This window comes from Natator depressus, chromosome 12 (assembly GCF_965152275.1).
Source record: "Natator depressus isolate rNatDep1 chromosome 12, rNatDep2.hap1, whole genome shotgun sequence".
Classification (NCBI taxonomy): domain Eukaryota; kingdom Metazoa; phylum Chordata; order Testudines; family Cheloniidae; genus Natator; species Natator depressus.
In genome coordinates, this window is record NC_134245.1 from 20,998,581 (window position 1) to 21,021,915 (window position 23,335).

Genomic DNA, 23,335 nt, shown 5'->3' on the forward strand with positions numbered 1-23,335 from the left:
CATGCAGAGCCACCTCCGCCGCCAAGGGGCCGCAAAGACGTGCCAGCAGCGGGAGCGGTGTGGGGCCGTGGCAGGCAGCCTGCCTGAGCCTGGCTGCGCGGCTGGACTTTTAGCAGCCCGGAGATCGCCATCGACTGGCAGAGGCTCCAGGAGCGACCAGTCAATCGCGATTGATGGGCCGGTGACCACTGAATTGCATATAATTACGGATTTATTTTTGCGGCCGCCCCTCAGCCCGAAGCTGCAGCCCCTAAAGCCCCTGCATTAATCCAGCCTCCTGCGGCTGGAGTCCTGCGAGCCAGTGGGCTCGGCGGGGCCAGGGCAGCCTCCCTGGTAACTAACATCTCGCGGGTTCCGCCCGCCAGGCCGGCTCCGGGGGCAGCAGCGGCAGCCTCCTCCTTTTACTTCGGCCCTTTCGGGGCGGGGCTATTGCGCATGCGCCCTTCTCCGAAAGCCCGTTCAGCGCAGATCAATGCGCATGCGTCCTCCTTCAGTAATCGTTGGTGAACAAGCGCTCCTAGGTTGCAGCGCGTGCGTTCCCTGGGGGTCGAGATACACGGGCGCATGCGCTTGGCTTTTGTTGGCCGAGGGGACAAAGCCCCCGGAGGCTGTTGCGCTGCAGGGGGCGAACTCCTCGCGGATGTTTGTGCGCGCGCGCGCTAGTTGCTGCGGCCCCTCCCCCCCGCTGCTACGCATGCGCGTTCCTGTGGGAGACTGGCTGTGACGCGCCTCGGGCTAAGTCGCAGCGTCCTGACTTCATTGGTAGGAGCCGGAAGCGCTGCCTAGTTACCAAGATGGAGAGTAAGTGCCTGGGGGGCTGGGCCGTTGAGAGGTTTCTATCGCCCCGTTCCCGCCCCCCATAACGTGGGCCGGGGTCCCATCCACCCCCCCCAGCTCCTAGCTGTACGTGTCGCAGACAGCGGCCGTTCCGTGGGCTCGCCCCGCGGCCAGCGCCTCCCCCTGCTGGGGTGGGGTCCCCCCCCCGCGTTTGCCGGCAGCCCGGCCCCGCTGAGGGGCGAGCGGCATGTCCCGTCGTGCTCTCCAGCGCTCCTCGGTGCGTGGCCCTTCCCTGCTCGCGGTGGGTGTCCCTGGTCCCCGGACCGCGCTCTCTGGTGGGGGTCCAGGCGGTGGAGCAGACTCGCTAAAGTCGTGTGGGGAAAGGTGATGCCCCTGATCACAGGGAATTGTGTTAACGTGTGTTCCAGGTGTGATTTATAGTACGCTACCGCCGCAGGCTGCAAAGCTATTGGATATCCAGGTATCAGCTACTTTAATTGCTGTTCTCATAAAGAAAATGGTGTGAGCTGGACTCACCTCTTTTGTAGCTGGTAACGTGAGTTAATGCTGTTTGTTTCTTATTCAGATTGTCCATTTTATCTAAAACCTTGGTCATGATCATTTTCATCTGGTACAGGGAGGTTAATCAAGATAATGTTAGAATTGAATTCTAGTCTTGGCATTTTGGTCAGAGTCATTCAGCAAGCACTAAATATTGTTTCCACTTCGGCTTAGCAAAGGTCATTTTGATCATTTTAGAGTTATGAGCCAGTTTAAAAACACAGGTTCAGAAACCTGACTACATGTGGCTCAAGATGGTATTTAGAATTTTTTTAACTATTTTTCTATAAAGTTTTTCTAACAACTTGTTCATTCTCAAGGACTCAGTGCTCCAACTTGATCTATGCAGACAGGACCCTGCACCTATGTGGAGCCCGATTAGAGACAATGGTTCTCAACACAGGTGCAGGGCCCTAATTGTTTTTTTCTATACATATACTCTCTGTGTGTAGTGGGGTCCTGAATAATTTTGCCTGAATGTTTTGACTGTCACTGTCTTTTCCCCTGCCTGTTTTCTAAGACTCAAATTTGGAGCCTCTTAAACTTCATAAAGTCTTAGCAAATAATGTATCATAGCGATGTTGGCTAAACTGGCTTATCTTTTTTCATAACAATAGCTGGTGTTTTACGTTTTACATGGAAACTTTCAAGTGGATATAGCAGTGGTTCTCAAACTTTTGTAGTGGTGACACCTGTCACAGCAAGCCTCTGAGTGCGACCCCTCCCTTATAAATTAAAAACATATTTTAATATGTTTTACACCATTATAAATGCTGGAGGAAAGGCAGGATTTGAGGTGGAGGCTGGCAGCTCGTGACCCCCCATGTAAATAACCTTGCAACCCCCTGAGGGGTCCCAACCCCTGGTTTGAGAACCCCTGGGATATAGCTTGAAAGTGAGCTGTAGCTCACGAAAGCTCATGCTCAAATAAACTGGTTAGTCTCTAAGGTGCCACAAGTACTCCTTTTCTTTTTTCTTTTTAGCTTGAAACAGCTGTTTTACATAACCCTGAAAATAACAGTTTCTGTTTGAAACAGATTCTTAAAAATCTGTGGTGACTTCAGGGGAGAAACTTGGACAACACTCTTCCTGCACAAATTGCTGTCTTATCTGTATTTTTCTTTTTACAATTATTAGGATGTTTGTATGAAAATGGGAATGTTGGCTCTTAAGAGTGAGTTTGGAACTAGATGGCCCAGAATTCTTACTGGAATATGAACTCTTTTGCTTTGTCACCTGTTTAAAGTCAGTAACAAAGTCAGATTTGTCTGATAACTGATAGATGGCTTATTTGTAGGTCCCTACCAAATTCACAGTCCATTTTGGTCAATATCATGATCATAGGATTTTAAAAATTGTAAATTTCGTGATTTCAGCTATTTGAATCTGAAATTTCACAGTATTGTAATTGAAGGGGCCCTAACCCAAAAAGGAGTTGTTGGTTGGGGGGGGGGGGGTGTTCACAAGGTTATTGTAGGGGGAATTGCAGTATTGCTACCATTACTTCTGCACTGCTGCTGGTGGCGGTGCTGCCTTTAGAGCTTGACAGCTGGAGAGAGGTGGCTACTGGCCGGGAGCCCAGGTCTGAAGGCAGAGCCATCGCCAGCAGCAACACAGAAGTAAGGATGGCATGGTATGGTATTGCCACCCTTAGTTTTGCACTGCTGCCTGCAAAGCTGGGCCTTTAGTCAGCAGCTGCCACTCTTTGGCTACCCAGCTCTGAAAGCAGCAGTGCAGAAGTAAGGGTGGCATGGTGTGGTATTGCCACCCTTCTGCGCTGTTGCTGGTGGGGTGCTGCCTTCAGAGCTGGGCCACCCAGCTCTGAAGGCATCTCAGTAGTAAGGGTGGCAATATCATTACCCACTCTTTTTCAAAATAACCTTGTGACCCCCTCCCCCCCATTAACTCCCTTCTGGGTCAGGACCCCCAATTTGAGAAACGCTGGTCTACACTGTGGAATCTGTATAGTGTAGGGTAAAAAGCACACAAAAGACTAGGTTTCACGGTCCATGACGTGTTTTTCATGACCGTGAATTTGGTAGGTCCCTACTTATTTGCAATGAGTCTGGCTTCACTTCTTTAAGTTATCTGTTGTAAACAAGCCTCTCTGCAATCATTTACTTCTCATAGCTAATGTTTAATGAATAGACTTCCACATCACAGAACCCATTCAACCTTCACAGATAAAAGGATGATGGAATGGCTGTAGAAACTAAACTACCATCACACCTCTAAAGTTAATCCCCTCACTTAAGGATTTTGAGGCACTTTGATGGGTCAGTGTGGAAATGTTTCATGGAAATATAAATAACTTAAGTATCTAGAATATTATCAGTTTTTCATGGTACATTAGCATGTATTTAATATCAGTGGTACCAAACACTGATGAGACTACTAGTCAGTGGATATTCTTAACTTTTAACAACTTTTATTTTGGAGCCTCAAGGATCAAAAGAGGCTGAAGCTTTTGTAAATGCCTTTCTGAAGCGTAGTATGCCACGACTGAAAGATGAAGCCATCCAGGATAAGCTAACCCGAAAAGCTGTAGTTCTTGAGCATTGTCCTAAAAGAAGGAAAAAGGACAAAAGGAAGAAAACAAAAGGTTTTTCTGCCAAGCAGAGGAGAGAAATGCGTCTCTTTGAAATTAAGCCAGAACAGCAAAAGTAAGAACTTAAAAGGCTTTCTTTTTGTGAGTTATCAAGTAAAAGTTGAAAGCTTGTTGAAAGCAGTGTACATGCAGCAGCATGTATGTATTGGTGCTAACAGTTATTAATTAGCACTCTTAATCTTTTGCTGAGTTAGGTCAGTTCTGTGTTGCTCATAACAATTGGCCATGTAAGGACAGTTCTTTATTTTTTTATTTTAGAGGTATATATTGTGAATATCACTGACATTGCCTTCTTTTTGTGCTTGTAAATCTAAATATGGTGAGAAGTCAGTATCAAATTACTATATGGAGCCACAGTCCCTAGTTTAAAAGGTTAGAATGACAGTGACCAGACTTAGTATCTCACAGTGCATTAAATGATTTTATTAAAATGCATCCTCTTTGCATAGTTGAAAAATGAAGTAGACAGAGAGAATACAAGAGTAGGAGTTTCTAAGCACACAAAATGCAGCATCTTATGTGATGTACATTAGAAACCTCTTTTTAGAGTAAGTAATCTTACAGCTTGGAATGTGGTATAGCTAATGACTTCATGAGATACTCAAAGAAACAAGTTCTAACTTTGTATGTAAATTATAGGTTGGTTAGTAGTTAAGCTGTTATTTTGTATCATACAGCCTTCTGAAAAGATACTGTATAATCTTTTTTGTCTCTTGCTGACTATTGAAGATATGAGTTGTTTCTACCATTACATGAACTCTGGAAACAATACATCAGGGATCTGTGTAATGGACTCAGACCAGATGCGTAAGTTCAGTTTATTTAAAAATATGTAGGCTCTAGATTGATCTTTCAAAGACTATCATCTTATTACCATAAGTATAAACATTTTGCATAATGTTTTTAAACAAGCATGTATTTCTATATTTTTGTAAATACAAAAGTGTACTGACTTTAACACCACAGACAAAATTTATTGTAAATATAGATTTTTTTTAATGTTTTTCTTTGTTTTTTTTTAAGACAACCACAGATGATTCAGGCCAAATTGCTAAAAGCTGATCTCCATGGAGCTATTGTTACAGGTATTACTTTTTCCGTTCCTTTTTTTTGAGGGCTTCTTTCAAAGTCCTCCCAAAGGGGTGGCAGTCACCCTACACTTTCTGTTTCTAAACCCACATGTTCCTTTCCCTTAACTTCTGCCACAAACACATTTAACCGTTCTTTCTGTAGTCTTAGTACTTGTGTAAACTCTCCAAATGTTACCTAATTTGGGGTCACATATTGAGACCTAATTATTATTTGACCTACTCCCCCCTAATCAGACTCACCCCGGTACTTCATTTAAGTACTTGTGGAAACCCTCCTTTGTTAGAATTCGTTGTTAATATGCACAGCCACCAATAGCTATGTGATTGCTACTAGTATTAGTATGACTTCATAGTAGAATTAGATACATTTATTCTGAATTACTACAAGCTACCTTTTTAAAATTATGAAGCTACAATATAGATCATTTGCAAATTCTTCCACTGATACATCTGTTTGTTGTTGTTTTTTGGTTTTTTTAGTAACTAAATCAAAATGTCCCTCTTATGTTGGGATCACGGGAATTATTCTACAGGAAATGAAGCATATTTTCAAAATTATCACTAAAGAAGATAAATTAAAAGGTATGTACTACAAGTTTTCTGTATCTTTCACATTTTGAGTAGTCAAAATATTACTTTTGCACATTATTCATCTGCTACGTTCTTTGTAAGCCCAAGTGGCAATGCAGGCCGCATAGTACTTATTAATAAAAATCATGCAGCCATGTTCTTGTTGAACAGAATTCTCACCAGAGCAGAACACCCATGGACAGATTGGCTTCATGGAAAATAGCAAAAGATATGCCAGAATCAGATGGATTGTGTTGATCTGTTTGTCAGTTTTGATGCTCTTTGTGACATACTAATAGGATGTTTCAAAACATTGGATGCTTTCAAACATTAGAATTCTTGAAGAAGAGAGGCCTTTTAAGACTTAGTCATGCCAAAGTACCAGAACCTTGAAGGACAGAGATTTACATTAGTACATTACTGATAGTTTTGTTTTGTTTTTTTCCTCTTCAACTTCTCTTTCAGTTATTCCCAAGCTTAACAATGTATTTAGCCTGGAGGTTGATGGCTTTATTTCCCACATCTATGGTAGCAAGTTCCAACTTAGAGCAAGTGAGCGTTCTGCAAAGAAGTTCAAAGCAAAAGGAACTATTGACCTGTGATTTTAAGGAAATTCAAAGATATTGGGGATTCATTCATAAACTGAAAATCAAGTTAAAAAACAAGAACATATGGAATTCTACGTCCTCTAAAGTGTTTCTTTATACAGAAGTATGAGTTACAAGACACATTTAAGTTACATCTGTTTTTATGTACTAGGTGGTCTCCCAGAATCCTCAGATTGCAGTAATATGTCATTATTTCATTTCCTGAAAATATAGTGTATAACATTTTGGTCTTTTTTTTTTAAATAGTAAACTAATATTTGTGATTCACATCACTTTGTTTTTAAAAATAAAATCCTTTTCCCAATTATTTTTTGACTTAATATAACTTTAATTGTGTTGATTTAGTGTATATAATAGATGTCTCAATTTACATATTTTCAGGTAAATCACACGGTGGAACATGTATGAATTCTAATTCCTGATGTTAAAAGTTGTCTCTCTCTGACGTGTTTCGTGGACAGACAGGGTTCTATGGAGGAATTTATGTACTGAAAATGAATTAAATCTTGTTTACAACTTGTTTTTAAATTCTGTGTTTTGGCTTCCATACATATTACAGTGCTTGTAAGAAGACTGTAAAAGACTTAAGTCTTTTACAGTATAATCACCATTTGGTGGTGTAAACACAAAATAATTTTTTATGACTTAAATTTTATACACTTGCTTTGTGTAAACTATTTTCTCCTAGAAGCAGGAGCAACTGTTTCATCTGATCAGTTTTATTTTGACGTATCTGTGACACATACCAGTGCTTACAAACAATATGCAGATGAGAGAAGTATAAATGCATAGATAAGTTTAGCGCAGTCTTTCTAGCTGCCAAGGATATCACTATAGCCTGTGTCTTCTCACTGTGGTATGACTTGTCACTTCATTAAATTTCTTGTCTACTCTGCCAGATCACCCATTCTGGCTGTCTTGCATTGGAAGGGCTAACTCTGCAATGATCCCTTTAAAATAATAGGACACTTGTAGATTTCACTGTGGAATAGAAAATAGTATCTTCACAGGGGAGAGGTTTGCTCAATCCTTTTTCCACTTTCCTCCAATCTTTCTGATTTTTTTTTAAATTATTTGCATATTATATGGAGGTCCCTCTGTTTTGAAACTCTGACAATTATTAGATCAAGGCAGGCTGAGAGGGAGGAGCATTTGAATACTAGTATTCTAGTGTGGCAAACAAGAAGTCCTAGTCCGTGGCTGCTCCTGAGTGCCTTTTAAGGTTGTTCAAAGAATATTAAACAGAGGGGGGGGGAAATGCTTTTAACACTCCTAAAAAGAATGCTCATATTAAGCTGTGTAATGCAAAGGTTCTTTATCATTGCACCCTGCCTGTGTTGAGGAAATTAAGGGAATATCTTTTATAGAAACTGCAATTCTTGGGCAAAATGTGTTTCAAAAATTACTGTGCTGAAATAAAAAAAAATTTCAAATGCAGGCTTATGTTGTAGTAAAAAGGAAGAAGGCATTAATTTGGTCAGGATTATAAAGGTAGCATGTCTGAAAACAGAAAATATCCTTGTAGGTAGAATTCTCAATGCATAAAATCTTTCCTTTCAGAATAAGTGTTATGTGGCCATGGGAACATAACAGAGAAAAGGGTTAAAACAACAAAAGCCTAAAAACATATTGGCTAAGCTAAACTTAGCCCCTCCTTGCCAGTTTGTCGGTCTGGAACATAGGACATAGCACTGGCAGGGACTTCCTGGGTGCAGGAAACCCAGTCAGATAATCCCATTCATAAACTTTATCATGCTCCACTTTAAAACGAGTTAGGTGCTTTGTCCCCATTGCTCTTATTGGAAGACTGTTCCACAGCCTCAGTTCTCTGGTCATTAGAAGCCTAATTTCTAGCCTGAATTTATTCAGGGCCAGTTTTTACTCATTTCTTCTTCTGACACATTGTCCTTTAGCTTAAATAGCTCTTCTGCCTCCCTAGTGCTTAACCCCTCATGTATTTATAGAGAGCAGTCATATCCACACTCAGCCTTCCTGGCTTGTTTAGCCTAGCAAAAGCTCTTCTAGTCTTCTCATAAAATAGGGTCTCTATTCCCCTGATCATCATAGTAACCCTTCTCTGAACCTGTTCCAGTCTGACTGGGCTTTGGTGCCCCATTCCCCATCATTGGGCCTATGAGACAGGCTGCATCCTACAACTTCTGCCTCTTGGACAATCTGCTCCCACCCACCACTCTGAGTCTGTCCCTCAGGTCATAGGCTTACTTATTTCAAAGTTCCTTTGTTTCGGAGTTCCTGCTTGCAGATCTTGTTAGCCAGTACATATAGATTAGGCATAGGGCATACCATATTAATGGTATTATACCCAGCATGTGGGCAGTTATGTTAACTTTTCCACAGTTCTGTCCACATTCCTCACTTATGTCGAGAGATTATATATCCCACAACCCTCTGCACCGCAAAACGTATCTTTTGGCATTAGCAAATATAAATTCTGTCTAAAGACAAGATACATTTGCTCTATGTCTAAGTACAGGTTCCTTCACAGTCAACTTATTTAAAATGTAGTATCCAAAACAGATAAGAAAAGGTACAGAACAAGAAGTTAAGGAAATGGTAGGTTGGATCTTATAAAGTGCTTTCTAACTTGTAAGCAACTGTGCTATAGAAGTGGGTTTGGGGGTGTATTTTGGGAAGCGCACTTATGTGTGGCAAACTGACACACTGCTAGAAACAGCTTCCTGGAAGGATCAGTAACATAGTAACTCCTTCCTGTGCTATACTATTGATTTTTAGCAGTAAATTGGCTAGGTTTGGTTAATTGGTCTCTTGAACACATTTCATAATGAACCACAAGTATAGTGAAACAACTAGATACATTTGTAGCAACACTCTCCTTAGGTTTCCAGCAGGGCTGCTGCATTGGTGAAAACTGATTTAAATGTTTCTTGAGAGGGGGTCAAAAGTAGTCTCCTAATAGTAGATTCACTGTATTGTCCATATGAGTGCTAGGCAATTGAATTAGAGTAATTGCTGGGTTCCTGAAGATCTGATCAGAGTCCAGCCACAATTTAAGCCGAGGATTCCATAGAGCCAGCCCCATCACAATAGTCAAACAAGTAGAGAGATGCACAGCATTCATAAAATTATATTAATAGCTCCCACAGTTTTCACAAGGAGCTTTTTAACATTCACAACTAATGCATACCATAGGCTTCTTAAAAAAATATACACAAAGTAATTGTTACTCCTCCTCTGTCTGTGTTGTTCTAAATTTGATTTGCGTACAAGCTGTAACCTATGAACTGTGTTTTCATGAAGCAAGACTACCTTGGGTTTTTACTAATAAACCACTTGAAGTTTAAACTGGTCATATCCTGATTTAAAAGTATCCCAAAGCAAAAATGTATTTATAAAATTAGTTAAGACTAATCGTGAAAACAGGTAAATAGTGTTTAAGCTGGTTTTGTTACTGGAAAACCAGACTGCGTTTGAAAGCTGGTCTGAAATATGCAAAGCTTAAGTTACTGTATATATAAAACTACTGCACTTTGAGTATCAATGGTAATTTTAATTCAGTATTTAATGCATGGGAGTGGAGCATGAATACCTACCAGGCCCTGTAAATTCTAATAGAACTGTTATCAAGAAGTTTGGACTACAGTGCTATCTGGTACTTTTTAATGAGCACAAAATTCACTTTAAGAATGTTGATTTAATATATTTATTCATAGTCTGCAGTAATATCATTGTAATAAATTGTACTTTCATGGACCGTTCTAGCCACCTTGACCCTACTTTATTTCCCCTTTCTCTCTCTGCCTTGGGTACAATTGACTAGTTTCAGAGAGGTGGGGGGGGGGGCTTTTTTTAAATGGCAGCTATCAGAAAAAATATTTTCTTTATACCCCAAATGATGAATTCTTCCCCTTTCCACCGCTTGTCTCTTCCCCCCCTCACACACACAAAATAGAATACTCATAGTCCTCAACTTCTGCCAGTACCAATATAGCATCTAATATAGATGTTTCATCAGAAGGCAATAATCCCAGTTTTCCAATAAGGAACAGCCCTCAAACATTGGTGTATCTATCTAGTTTCTTATCTGATGCCCATCAGCATTATTTCTTAGTCCTGTCTGTAAAGAACTAGCATAAGATGGGGCCTAATGAGATGACTTGATTTCTATTTCATGGCCCTGTGTGCTTCTTTTGGGGCAGGTAGTCAGATACTACAACAATAATTAGATACTTTTTCCACTTCTAAGGCCTGTACAGTTGGAGTTATGTTATTAAGAGCCTCTGGCTTTGGAGGTAAAAGGTATGAAAAAATATCTATTTGTAAGCAATGTTTCTAAAAGTTTTGGTCGAAGTTTGTTGACATGCAGAAGTGGCATTGTTTAAAGCTTTACTGGCCTTCAGTTTGGGAGGACCTTCAAAACTTGCTTGTGGTTTTGGTGGTGTTACATTCATGTCAATAAAAGCTTTTAGATTTGTCTCAGTATCATGTTTGTGTCTTCTCTCCTGCATTTGTATATAATATGGCTAACAATGTATAACCCTTCTTTGCATTGCCCTGCCTTTATCTGAATATCCAATACGTCCTAAAATAAATAAGATTTTAATAACTAATATCCTCTTTCATAGACGTAGAATAAAAATCTTTCATCCTAAGTGCTGTCTTTCATAACCCTATGTCATTAAAACTTACACAATGTTAGGTAGCGTCCTTTTGTAAATAACCCTCAGATTACTAGCCTTTTATACCTGCACTGTTTTTTAAAAGGCTTCTACCATTCAAATCTTTTATAAATATTTGTTTTTGAGAGCAGTCCATGGCAACACTTGTAATGGAAAAGCCCAAGTCTACAATAACTTCCCATTTGAATGTAGTTGAATTTTCAGTGAGTTCACTTATAATTGTTGTCGTCCACTTGCGGCACAACTCAGGCCCCATTGTCACCTCTTCCCGCGACTCCTTTCTTCTTCCACTCGCTACTTGACCACCTAGACTCCAGTCTCTGCCTCTTCATATCTCTCTTCATATCATCCTTCTGTGAGGTAAGTTGGATTTTATTCTAGAGAGAGCTGGTAGTGACCCCTATACATAGGTTGCCTATCATTGTCCTTTACAAAGATTCTTATGCCCCATCCCTACCCTTTTTCTTTCTTTTCTTTTTCTTTTTAAGAAGCTTGTTGGCACCAGGCCTTTGAAATTTGTCAGGGAGAAAGTTGAAGGCTGGACCTTAGATGTCTTTCACTTGCAATTCCATTCACATTTAGCTGAGTTACAAACTGTTGAAAATCGCCATTTCCCTTCTTTCACCTTTGTTCCTCCGGAAAATGGTGGCAGCATGTCAATCATAACAAAACGCAAATGTTCCCAGGAGCCATGCCAGCTCCATTGCCGCAGGAGCGCACGCTGTACTGGGAGCAGCTGGGAGTGGCTGCAGCAGATCTAGTGGAGGGGTCAAGGTGGGAGAGAGAACCAGAGTACATAGCCCCCATACGCAATCCACCTGCACTGAGGGCACCACAATGAGCAGAAAATCCTCTAAGGTGAAGGCTAGAGCTGTGCTGGGCATCATCCAGCCACCTCTCCAGACCCAGCACGTGGCCACAGCAGCTCATGGACTCACTGAATGCAACAGGAGCCCTTACCTCTTGGGATAGGAGTAAGGAGATTGAGCAGGCTCCTCCTGACCAAACCAACTTCAGCCTCAATTATCCCCCTGATGCCCCCCTGGACTCAGTTACTGACAAGCACACCACCAGTGGCTCAATCATTTCTCAAGAGAATTAACTAGTTGTTTCGTTTCTTTTAAGGTGAGGCCATGTGGTATTAGCTTTCATCTCAATAAGTTAAAGCACCACCATGGGGATGTCTCACCAGCAAGAGGGGGAATTTAAAGTGTGGTTTATGGGAAGAAAGGTACAGAAAAAAACAAGAATCACTTTAAAATAATGTCACTATTAGTGAGGTGTAAGTAATGGGAAAGATATTAAAACCAGAAAATGTTTCAGAAAATAAAATACTGGAAGGTCTTTGATTTCATATAGAGCTGTGCCGCAGGATGCGTGACTTGCTGTTAAAAGCCAACATGATAAAAAAGCAGGAAATGTCCTGTACTTCTCTCAAGGGTCTCTGGAAATGTAAATCATTTTGTTCCCTTCAAGATTGTAGAAAGAACAGTAAACAAAATTATATGAAAACATAAATCTCACACAAACTTTCAACGGCCTCATTTTAATGTAGCTCATATTCCTTGATGTAGTATCTAATTAAGACATCTGTTAAATGTCTATAATATTAATTTAATGAGGGGAAGCTAATAGAACTTTATTGGCACAGTCCAGTTCATTAACATTAAGGGTCGCTAATGGATGTCTTAAATAGACATCATTAATGAGAATGCTGTACAAATTAGAATTAGGCCCAATCATGTTTCATTGTGCTGTGAAGGGCACATCCTCTATTGTATGTGCACACGCCACAGGAACAAAATACAATTTACTACCCGTAACACAGGCTCCATTTTTTTTCGAGCTATATTTCAGCACTCAAAAATGAAAAACACATAGCAGGCTCCTTTCGATAAATAATAGCCAGGTGTTTCATTATTTACAATGGTGTGTGCTGAAGAGATGTTCAAAGGACTCTTCAAGGTAATCACATGCTAGTAGCACATAAAGACAGATGACAAATGAAGCATAATAAGGGATCTGAGCAGCTAAAGCACTCAAGAAGCCTTTACTGCAGTTGGTAAATCACCTAAAGAGAGTCCCTTTTTAATGACTCTTTGAGGCGTTCCAAACAGCTTTCATAAATCACTTAAGCAACAACAAACTACTGTACAGTAGCAGCCATCCTTGTCTACCAATAAGCTCCTTGAACTGAACTCCTATCTGGGCTTCTAGAGCAAAAGCATAGTAAACGTCTCCCTACTGTTTGTGAAAGAGGAGACGCTACGTACCAATGAAGAAAGACGTGATCACCCACTAATGCTTCTCTGCTGATTCATGACTACTCTCCTTCCCTTCATTAGGTGAGATATTTAATACTTAATGGATTTAATACTATAATATAGGAAAATTAATCACAGCTGCCCCGGAGACACCTACCCTGTCACATGTGGAACGCAAACTTGCATGGGGCAGAAACACATTTTTCTTAAAGGTTTTTACACCTAGTCTCTCTTGAGGATGTGTTATCTGTCAGCCAGTGAATGGGCTTGCTTAGCTGCAACCAATGGTTTTTTTCCAGATTGCTTATAAATTTCTACTTGCCCATTAATAATAATATATATACATTTCAAACCGGTTTCTTAATTATATACTCTGGAATCCCTTCAGCTACGGCTGTAACGTAACTACCTCTGAGGCAGAAGTTGGTACCTATTGACCTGTGAACAACAGTTAAAGACAGTAAGGGAAGAAGAGAGCTATCTCCGTTTGAAATACCAGGGTAATTTGAGGTAGGCCATACCCCAGATGAACCAGGTTGGGACACAAGAGTTTTACTTGCTGGCACAAGATAGTTGATGACTAAAGTGGCTTTACATTTCATCCAGAAGGAGACACCACCAGCAGCACTGTGCTTGTCCTGCTAGACTATTGGGGCATTGATTTGGCAGGCAGAGTCACATACACTGAGTCATCAATGCTACTTTCTTCATCAACTCTTTTAGTAAGAGACTCACTGTGGGTGTTCTGCTGGGGCTTGAACAGTGTTTGTTGTAGACAGAACATGACGGCACTAGGCCAGCTTCAGTGACATTGGAGGTCTTAAAATTGTGGGCCAATGGGCCTAACTTCTCTTGACCTGGGGAACTCAGTCTGGTTACATATAAGGGTATATACAATGGATTTTTTTAAAATTAAATTTCACCCCAATGTCAATCTGAGACATTTTGGTGCTCAGAAAGTCAGAAGAGCCGGCTGATTTCACACTGAAACATGTAGTGTATTTTTTTGCATGTATTGTTGAGGAACATGTCTTTGTTGAAACAAAATTTCAGATTTGAAATGCGCTTATGTGCAAAGCTGGCATCATAAGGATGAAAATGGGAGGTTTGTTGAACCGGCCCATTCTTGCAAATTCAAAATAAGAAATTTGGATTTTGCTGCAAATATTTTATACAAACATGCAGGTAAATAGCAGATGAGATCTATGCTGTTTTCTAAAATATGCCACTCCTTGTTTTCACCTTTTGTCCCCGGAGATGTACAGCTCATATGACTCCTACCCATAATTCTTCTGCATTGCCCATTCACACTTTCATCTTGGTATAAAGTACTGGGTTACATAGAGAAGGAAGTTATGAGGATGTGTTTATGGGTCTAAGTCAACCAACCTCACAGAAAGCTTGACAAAAGCATAAGCCAATCCTCCCGCCCAGCCCCAAACCCATGGACATGTATCTTGATCAGACTTGTCTTTAAGAAGAAGGCTGCAGCTTTGGGAAAGCTCATCCAATTTACATGCCTGTCACTGGGAACATTTTATTCTCATGAGTTCTGGCCATCAGAGAATATTTGTGTCACAGCCTATAAGCAAGCTCTTCAATTACACTGGCTAAGAAAACATTACACATGTTATAACTGCTAGTTGACTAGATACTATATAGCCCTATAGGTAGTCTGTTATTGCACATTGCTGGACAAAGTAGGAAGCCTACCATTTGCTTCCTATTGTAACAGGAGATCCTCTGTATAAAAGGAAGCAGACTGTTTTTAATTAGGTTTCTGTTGTGTTACAAAGTCAAAGGCGATGGTACATCCCGGGTTGGAGCAATAAAGCGTTAGGAATGGGGTGGCACATTAAAAAGGAGGTGTATGCACATGAGCTGGGCAAACCAGTTTTTGCCTAATGTCAAGCCCAGCTGACCGCTGTAGGTTGAAAAGTTTGGCTTGTGCACACTACTGGGCTCAGCTGATTCAGCAAGGCTGAAAAAAAGAGTGTCATGGGGCAAAGAAAAAAATGGAATAGAGTGATAAATAAAGAGTTAGGTGGTGGAGAGGAAGGCATAGCGAGGGCAAAGAGAGGGAAAAAACAGCAGAAGAACTAATATAGGACATCCACTTGTGTTAGCCTAGATTTTGGGAGTTCATCTAGCTGTGAGCCACAGGCTTCTCTTTACTAGAACGATATTGTCAAATCCCTATGTTGGTTTAAAGTACAGGAGAAGAGTTTTGTGGCCACAAAGAAGTTTTGCAAACCTAACAAAAAGTTTTGCCTGGGTTCACCCAGCCCTGGTATGTAGAAAAAGTCACTGCCCGCTCAGCACAGCAAAGGTGTTGGGAGCGTGATGGAAAAGCATCCTTGGCATATTAATGTGGTTTGGTAGCTGAAAAAGTGGCATAGCTTAGCTTTTTTTCTGCCATTAGTGTCATCGCTCGGTCTCTCATGCGGAGAACCCCCACAAGAAACGTCATATCTACCTGTGCCAAAAACCCTGATTTGGGTAGAGACTTGCATCACATGTTTTTATTTGTATTTTTACTTCTCTTTTGTTTGTTTATATAAAAAACATAAAGCTAAACTTTAATCGTTGTAGGAATAACTACAAAATACTATAACATAGTCCTGGGGATGTGAATAAAATGAATAGAAGTGTTCGCTTCCCACAGGAAATATGGTCTCTGAGTGCAATCGCTGACTGCTGTTGAGACTAATATATAACTCTTATAATAATCCCAGTAAAGGCAATACCTCATATGATGTGTGTGTTTGTGTCTGGGAAATATGCATTAGAGGAAGCTGTTAATACAGTTAGCAATCAGTAGAAAGTATTTCTGTTCATAACTCCCCCCTTACATAGAGTATTTGCAATACGTGCAGCTTCCTAATCGCTCACATCTGGAGACGAGCTTCAGCAAATGCTGAAATCATAGAGCCTTAATACAAATGAGCTCACATATTTCTTCCCCTCTATTTTTAATTTAACCAGTAACCTATAGCACAGGCAGCACTGAAGATGTGAGGCGAATGTCATTAAATCAGCTGCTCTGCAGGTTCCTGTGGGCACTTGGGTTTGGAAGTAAAAGTAGGGAACACTTAGGTCCTAGCTACAGTAGGGGAAAAGGCCTTGCAGAAACATGATGGCTGAAATTCCTTGAGCTAGCAACGTTCACGCACCTTGCATAGCAGCTGTCCCAACTGTTTTACAAGCATTGGTTCCTTGACGTGGTTGGCACAAGCACTTTAACTCAGGTTCAACTAAATTAGTGCAACAAAGAACAATTCCACGCTACTGTAGCGATGACGCTAAAGCCCAGTAGACAGGCTAGTAGAAGTGGTTCAGTGTTAGCAACCAATACTGAGCTCAGAGAACACTACAGCTATAGGCAAGGCAGGCAACTGTCTAGGACAGCAGATTTGGCCCAGGCCCTCCACTGTCATGCGTCTCCTTAGCCTTTTTTTCCTGCTTTCCACTCAGAGGCACCTACATACCATTGAGAAGTTGGCCCCAGGTTCCCTTATTCTACACTATATGCCCTGCTCTGAATTGCCAGGTCACTCCAGTGCCAGGTCACCCCATACACACTCGTTACCTTCTGGCATCACCATTCACCTCCAGCATCTGACAACTGGGGAAAAAAGGCAGCCATCGCAAAGGTTGGAGGGAACGGGTTGACCGTGACTAGCTATACTGAAGCAAAATCTGCCTGTGCCTTGTCTCCATGAGGATTTTTCCCTGCAAGAGCCCTATTGTGATGTAAAAACCACACCTAGCTTTTGGAGTGAAGCCAGAGCCAATGACACCCATGGTTACGCTTATCCCAGCTATCTTACCAGCTTGCTACCTGCAGCCATCTGTTTAGCGGTGGGAGAATGAAGAGCACTGAACAGCAGTTATGATGAAACACACAACTCCAACCATATTTGTCAGCCCAAAAAAGCTGCCCCACACACTAGTCCAACACAGCATGCTGAGAACCTTTGTGCTGGGTTACATGGTATAACTATTTTAAAGGACTTACCTAGAAACCACTGGTTTTATGGAACTTTGTGGAAGTTTTAGCCTCCCTATTTCATGCTGGGTCGCTACAATGTCCCACCACCACACACAAAGAGTGACTAGATGTCCCAATTGTATAGCGACAATCCCAATATGCAGGGTGTGACGGTGCCCCCCCCATAAGGCTTTATGGGAAATATGCTTATGAATGTATATATGACATAACTAGAATATATTTTATGCCACATATGCCGTATAACATATCTCTGTAAAGGTTATGATCTATTGAATCTATTAATCCTATTTGTATGCATGTATCATTTTTGTATTCAAAGTTATGAATATTGGCTGTGTACTGGCTTGATTTTTAAGTAGCCTTTGTGAAGCTGACCAAATGCTTTTTGAGAAAGGAATGTGCAAATTAAATGCCCAATCAAGAAGCACTTAAGGGACAATGGCTCTTGGAAGCCTCCATTCCACATAAGAAGTCTACATGAGGACATTCAAGGTAGTAGGTAAGCAATGGCTGCTGCCTGTAAAAACTGAGTCAAGCATGGACATGTGACTTGCCCGTGTGACTCCAAAACTCCATCTTGGAGCTGGACTTCGCATAGGAGAGAGGAGAGGGGTCTCCACCCACAAGAGATAGTCTATTTAAGCCCATGGGAGACCCCTCCATTTTGTCTTCAGCTGGCTAAAGAGAGAGCCTCTCCACCCCCAAGGATACCTGAAAGAAACTGGAACAAAGGACAGTAACTACAGGGGGTATGAGTGATTGCTGGACTCAGACTAGAAGGAGACTAGTCTGTAAAATGAAGCTTATTGGGTGAGGTTTTTCATCTGTATTCAGTTTTCTTAGACATAGACTTGCGTGTTCTATTTTATTTTGCTTGGTAACTCACTTTGTTCTGTCTGTTTCTACTTGGAACCACTTAAATCCTACCTTCTGTATTTAATAAAATCACTTTTTATTTATTGACCCAGAATATGTATTAATACCTGGGGGGAGGGGACAAACAGCTGTGCATATCTGTCTATCAGTGTTTTAGAGGGCGAACAATTTATGAGTTTACCCTGCATAAGCTTTATACAGAGTAAAACAGATTTATTTGGGGTTTGGACCCCATTGGGAGTTGGGCATCTGAGTGTTAAAGATGGGAACACTTCTTAAGTTGCTTTTAGTTAAGTCTGCAGCTTTGGGGCACATGGTTCAGGTCTGTGTTGGAGAAGATGGGCGTGTCTGGCTCAGCAAGACAGGGTGCTGGAATCCCAAGCTGGCAGGGAAAGCAGGGGCAGTAGTAGTCTTGGCACATCAGTTGGCAGCCCCAAGGGGGTTTCTATGATCCAACCTGTCACACTGGGCTGCTGAACAAGCAAATAGTAGCTGGGGTCTATACGTATTTCTAAATCACCTAGCGCTGAAGTGTCTGCATGCTGGGCATGGATTACAGAAAACAATGGAGACCCAAGGCCCCTGTATCAAAGAAAAAATTAGTATTGGTGGTAAGTGCTCTCCCCTGAAAAGCCCTTTCATGAGCTGTCTTTATATTAGTGTCTGGCTCTGGAGCTCAGTGGTATTTCACTTATGTAATGGTTGTAGGAGCAGATCCTTGATTGATCAGAGAGCTGTTCTGATTGGCCAACTGGGCCTTTCTAGTGTTGTCTCAGCTGTGCATCAACTCAACAGTACATAGGACATCATCATTAAGTTGGTCACAGAAGTCACAGATTCCGTGATTTTCCGGATCCTCTGGGACTTCTGCAGCAGTGCAGGGCCTGGGGGCCAACCGAGCAGCTTGGGCAGCCTCTGGGCCAACCGCACCGGCCACTGCTGGGGCAGTCTCAGGCCATTGCACCCCCTCTCTGCCTCCTCAGCATCAGCAGGGAGCCCAGGCCACACATCACAGCCCAGACCCCACCACCCCAGCAGCAGTGGGGGGTCCCAGGCAGCGTGCCGCCACCTACCCCATCCCAGCAGCAGCCAGGGTTCCAGGCAGCACACTGCCCCTGCCCCCTCCCCCAGCATCCATGGTACCCCCAGGCTGATTCCCCCGCACCGCACCTATGGCACCCCACTTGCCCCCCCCAGCACCCATGGTGCCCCCAGGTTCCCCTCCCCCAGAGTACCCCCCTCCTGCTGTGGGGCAAGAGAGACAACTTGGGCAATGCCTGTGCTCTCTTTCCATCTACTTTAAAAACAGCAGTAGACTCATCTGAACATATTCAGTAGAGGGTGTGACGGGTTGGATCACAGAGACCCCCTTGGGGCTGCCAACTGATATGCCAAGACTACTTCTGTCCCTGCTTTCCCTGCCAGCTTGGGACTCCAGAGCCCTGCCTGACTGTGCCAGACAAGCTTGCTGGCTACAAACACAGACCTAGGTCTGAACCACATCCCACAAACTGCAGGCTTAACTGAAAGCAGCGTAAGAAGTGTTCCTGTCTTTAACACTCAGATGCCCAACTCCCAATGGGGTCCAAACCCCAAATAAATCCCTTTTACCCTGTATAAAGCTTACACAGGGTAAACTCATAAATTGTTCGCCCTCCATAACACTGATTGAGAGATATACACAGCTGTTTGCCCCCTACACCTCCAGGTATTAATACATACTCTGGGCTAAATAATAAGTAAAAAGTGATTTTATTAAATACAGAAGGTAGGATTTAAGTGGTTCCAAGTAGTAACAGACAGAACAAAGTGAATTACCAAGCAAAATAAAATAAAACAGGCAAGTCTAAGCCTAGTACAGTAGGAAAACTGAATACAGATCAAATCTCACCGTCCGAGATGTTTCAATAAGTTTCTTTCACAGACTGGATGCCTTCCTAGTCTGGGCACAACCCTTTCCCCGGGTCCAGCCCTTGTTCCAGCTCAGGTGGTAGCTAGGGGATTTCTCATGACTGCAGCCCCCTTTGTTCTGTTCCACCCCCTTATATAGCTTTGGCACAAGGCAGGAATCTTTTGTCTCTCTGGGTTCCCGCCCACCCCGCCACCCCACTTCTAAAAGCACCATGTTTAAGATGGATTTCAGTGACAGGTGACACGGTCCTGTGAGACCCCCGGCCCAAGCCATCATTCCTCCCAGCCCGACTCACAGGCAGGGCTGCAAGCGAACAGAGCCAGCCACAGTCAAGTGTCCTGGCTGACGGGCGCCATCAAGATTCCAAACTACCATTAATGGTCCACACTTTGCAAAATTACAATAGGCCCTCAGAGTTATATTTCTAGTTTCCGATACAAGAATGATACATACATACAAATAGGATGACCACACTCAGTAGATTATAAGCTTGGTAATGATTCCTTACAAGAGACCTTTTGCTTGAAGCATATTCCAGTTACATTGTATTCACACTTATTAGCATATTTTCATAAAATTATATAGAATGTAGGGGGGGGGGGTCTTCTGTGCTTGATGAGATTAAGGCTATGTTTTAGTAACTGCATGGACAGGTCACGGGCAGTAAACAAAAATTCACAGCCCCATGACCTGTCCATAACTTGTACTATATATCCCTGACTAAATCTTGGGTGCCATGGGGCAGGGGGTGGCCCGGGACCCCTGATGCAGCTGTGGGGGGTGGCTGGCCCAAGACCCCCACTGCTGCTGGAGGGTCTGGAGGGGGGGGGCGTGGCCTGAGTCCCCCCTGCTGCTGTTGAGAGGGCGGAGGGGGGGTGGGCGTGGCAGCCTGAGGGACCCCACCCCCCCACAGCTACTGCGGAGTGGGGGAGCACGGCAGTCTGTGACTGCCCCAGCAGTGGCTGCTGTGGCTGGCCTGGTGACTACCCAAGCTGCTCAGGCCGCCCCCGCTTCCACCTCCCGGGCCAGCCACATCCACCTCTGCAGAAGTCACGGAGGTCCTGAAAAGTCACAGAATCCATGACTTCTCTGACTGACTCACAGCCTTACCAATTAATATAAAGCTCATCTTGACGTTAGTGATGTAATGCACGCAGCCTTCTTTCCCTAAACTCTCAAAATGTGCTCCCAGCATCATTATATGCCGAATAAAGAATGACTTGAAGAACATTCTCAGTAGCAGGAATATAATTTTATTCATGCAGTCAGGCAGAAATCAATCAACACAGGAATATAAAGGAATTTCACCTCTTGCTTTGCCTCCTTGAGAGTCAGAAAGGCTGGCTGCTTTCCTTTCTTCTTTCTTCACCCTGTGATGTGCCTTCCTGGCCTAGTATTGTCTACAGTGAAAAAAAAAATTCAATCCCACTGACAATCATTCAGCACTGCTTGGATAGCCAGCTTTAAGTCATATTTACTCTGCATTTTGGTTGGGGTCTGTAGATATGGGGGAGGGGCTAACCATAGGCATTAATGTCGGCTTTTAGAGTAACATTTTCTAAAGCACTTGATTAACTTAGCCCCCCATAGGTAACATTTTCTAAAGTGCCTATGGCCCAGATTTTTACAGCTATTTAGGCATTGATCTGCTCAGCCTTGCAACACCTAAGGTCTAGATCTTCAAAGGTATTTAGACACCTCACTCTCATTGATTTCAATGTGAGCTTCAATGTGAGCTAGGGACCTAAAACCCTCTGAGGAGCCAGGCTTATGTGCTTAAGCCACTTAACAGTTTTGAAAATTATACCCTTAGTGCTTACTGCTGTCCCACGCCTTGACCTTCTGATCGCCACTCTCTGACCCTAGTGTGGCTCAAGACTGGTAACGATCGCTGATCTCTGACCACAGCCTGGCTCTGACCCTGCCTCTTCCCTCTGATTCCTGCCTGGTAACTGTCTCTGATGTCTGGGCTCTGGCCCTCTTGCCTACTGAGCCTAGCACTAGTGATTTCACTGATCCCAGCTCGCTGACTACTGCCTCATGGCCACCCTCGACTTGTGGACCCCAGCCCAGCCATAACCATTAGGCAAGATAGCCTATGCCCTGGTCTGTTACACTAGGTTTACTCCTCCAACTAGTGTCTATCTTACCTATGCTACATCACTTGACATTTTAGACTGTCTATGCCTGGCTCCTACAATTCTTACCGCCATGTAATCCCATTGACCTCAGTGAAATTATTAGTCAAATGACAGTATTGCCAACCCCAAGCATTTAAAGTCAGCCCACCCTCCTGTTATACCAATAAAATAAAAACCAGCAGGATCTTATTAAAGGGGAAAAGGCAAAATACCACATTTACTGTGAATACAGAAAGAATCATAGTAAGCAGTTACTTATAGCTATAACATTCCATTCAATCTCATATTTATTCACACATTCATTCATTCATACACACACACACACACACACACACACGTTCTGCAAGGTTGTTATCATAGTTACCAGCCTAGAAGTTGCTCGTGACAAAGTACTGACCAGGTAGCCTGTACACGAGAGTGGAGCCAAGTCCGTGTCAGATGCACATCTGATGCTCCTGGAAGTTGGTTTGCAGAATCCGACCCCAAAGTTCTCACTTTCCAGAGTCCATTTTTATAGGAATTTCTTCCTAGGCCAGTCTATGGGAATTGCTTCATCATGCTGTTGCTGAATCAATCAGCAGATGGCACATTCCTGACGGCTCCGTGCTGCTAGATGTTATCTTGTTCTTTGGTTCTCCCATTCTTGAGGCTGTTGGGTGGATTCCAGTCTGCCCTCCGGGGGTCTTCTGGTTATTTCCACTTGACGCCTTCTTCAGCCGATGGACATTGGATTCCTAGGCTGGCACCTCCCTAATCATTCAGTTATTATCCACACCAAGCATCCATCCACATATATCCTCTATCTCTATTTTAATCACAATTGTTAACAAAGCAAGATGAATACAACAAAAGGGCGGGGAGTCTCTGGGTGCTGTTTCTGTTGTTACAGAGTATTGCTTTGAGTCTCTCTCTGTGTGAGTAGTTGTTATTACAAAGAATTGCTTTGAGAACAGACTCTGTCTTAGAATGTACTAAAGCAATTAGCAGCTTGCAAGTTTCACACATAGAGGGAGAGAAACAGCACCAAAAACCAAGAGACCTCTTAATTAGTAATACCCTGGAAATTAAACTATGGGGAATCAAACTCATTTGTGATTTTAATACAGAACTTCTTTAATATGATCCAACACTCCCCGCCCCCCCCCCCCGCAAGCCCCAAATAACTGGCTTTAAAAAATCATGAGAGTTTTAAGAAAACTAATAAAATGTGGGTTTGTTTTATTTGCCTGCTGGGTGGAGCCTCTCAAAGACACTTGG

The 23,335-nt window shown here is 42.6% G+C and overlaps 1 protein-coding gene across 3 annotated transcripts; it reads left to right on the forward strand.

Annotated features, from left to right (window-relative positions):
* The first annotated feature begins 437 nt into the window (after positions 1 to 437).
* On the forward strand, positions 438 to 10,561 carry POP4 (POP4 homolog, ribonuclease P/MRP subunit). 3 transcript variants are annotated; one of them, XM_074968684.1, is made up of 7 exons: positions 438 to 801; positions 1,206 to 1,258; positions 3,826 to 4,001; positions 4,676 to 4,753; positions 4,970 to 5,031; positions 5,518 to 5,619; positions 6,073 to 10,561. In XM_074968684.1, the coding sequence occupies exons 1-7, from the start codon at positions 795 to 797 to the stop codon at positions 6,207 to 6,209; spliced, it is 615 nt and encodes a 204-aa protein (XP_074824785.1). In that variant the 5' UTR covers positions 438 to 794; the 3' UTR covers positions 6,210 to 10,561. The 3 variants fall into 3 exon arrangements, with proteins under 3 accessions (XP_074824785.1, XP_074824786.1, XP_074824784.1); XM_074968685.1 differs by having other exon boundaries at positions 441 to 801; positions 3,785 to 4,001; XM_074968683.1 differs by having other exon boundaries at positions 442 to 801; positions 3,778 to 4,001.
* Positions 10,562 to 23,335: the final 12,774 nt, after the last annotated feature.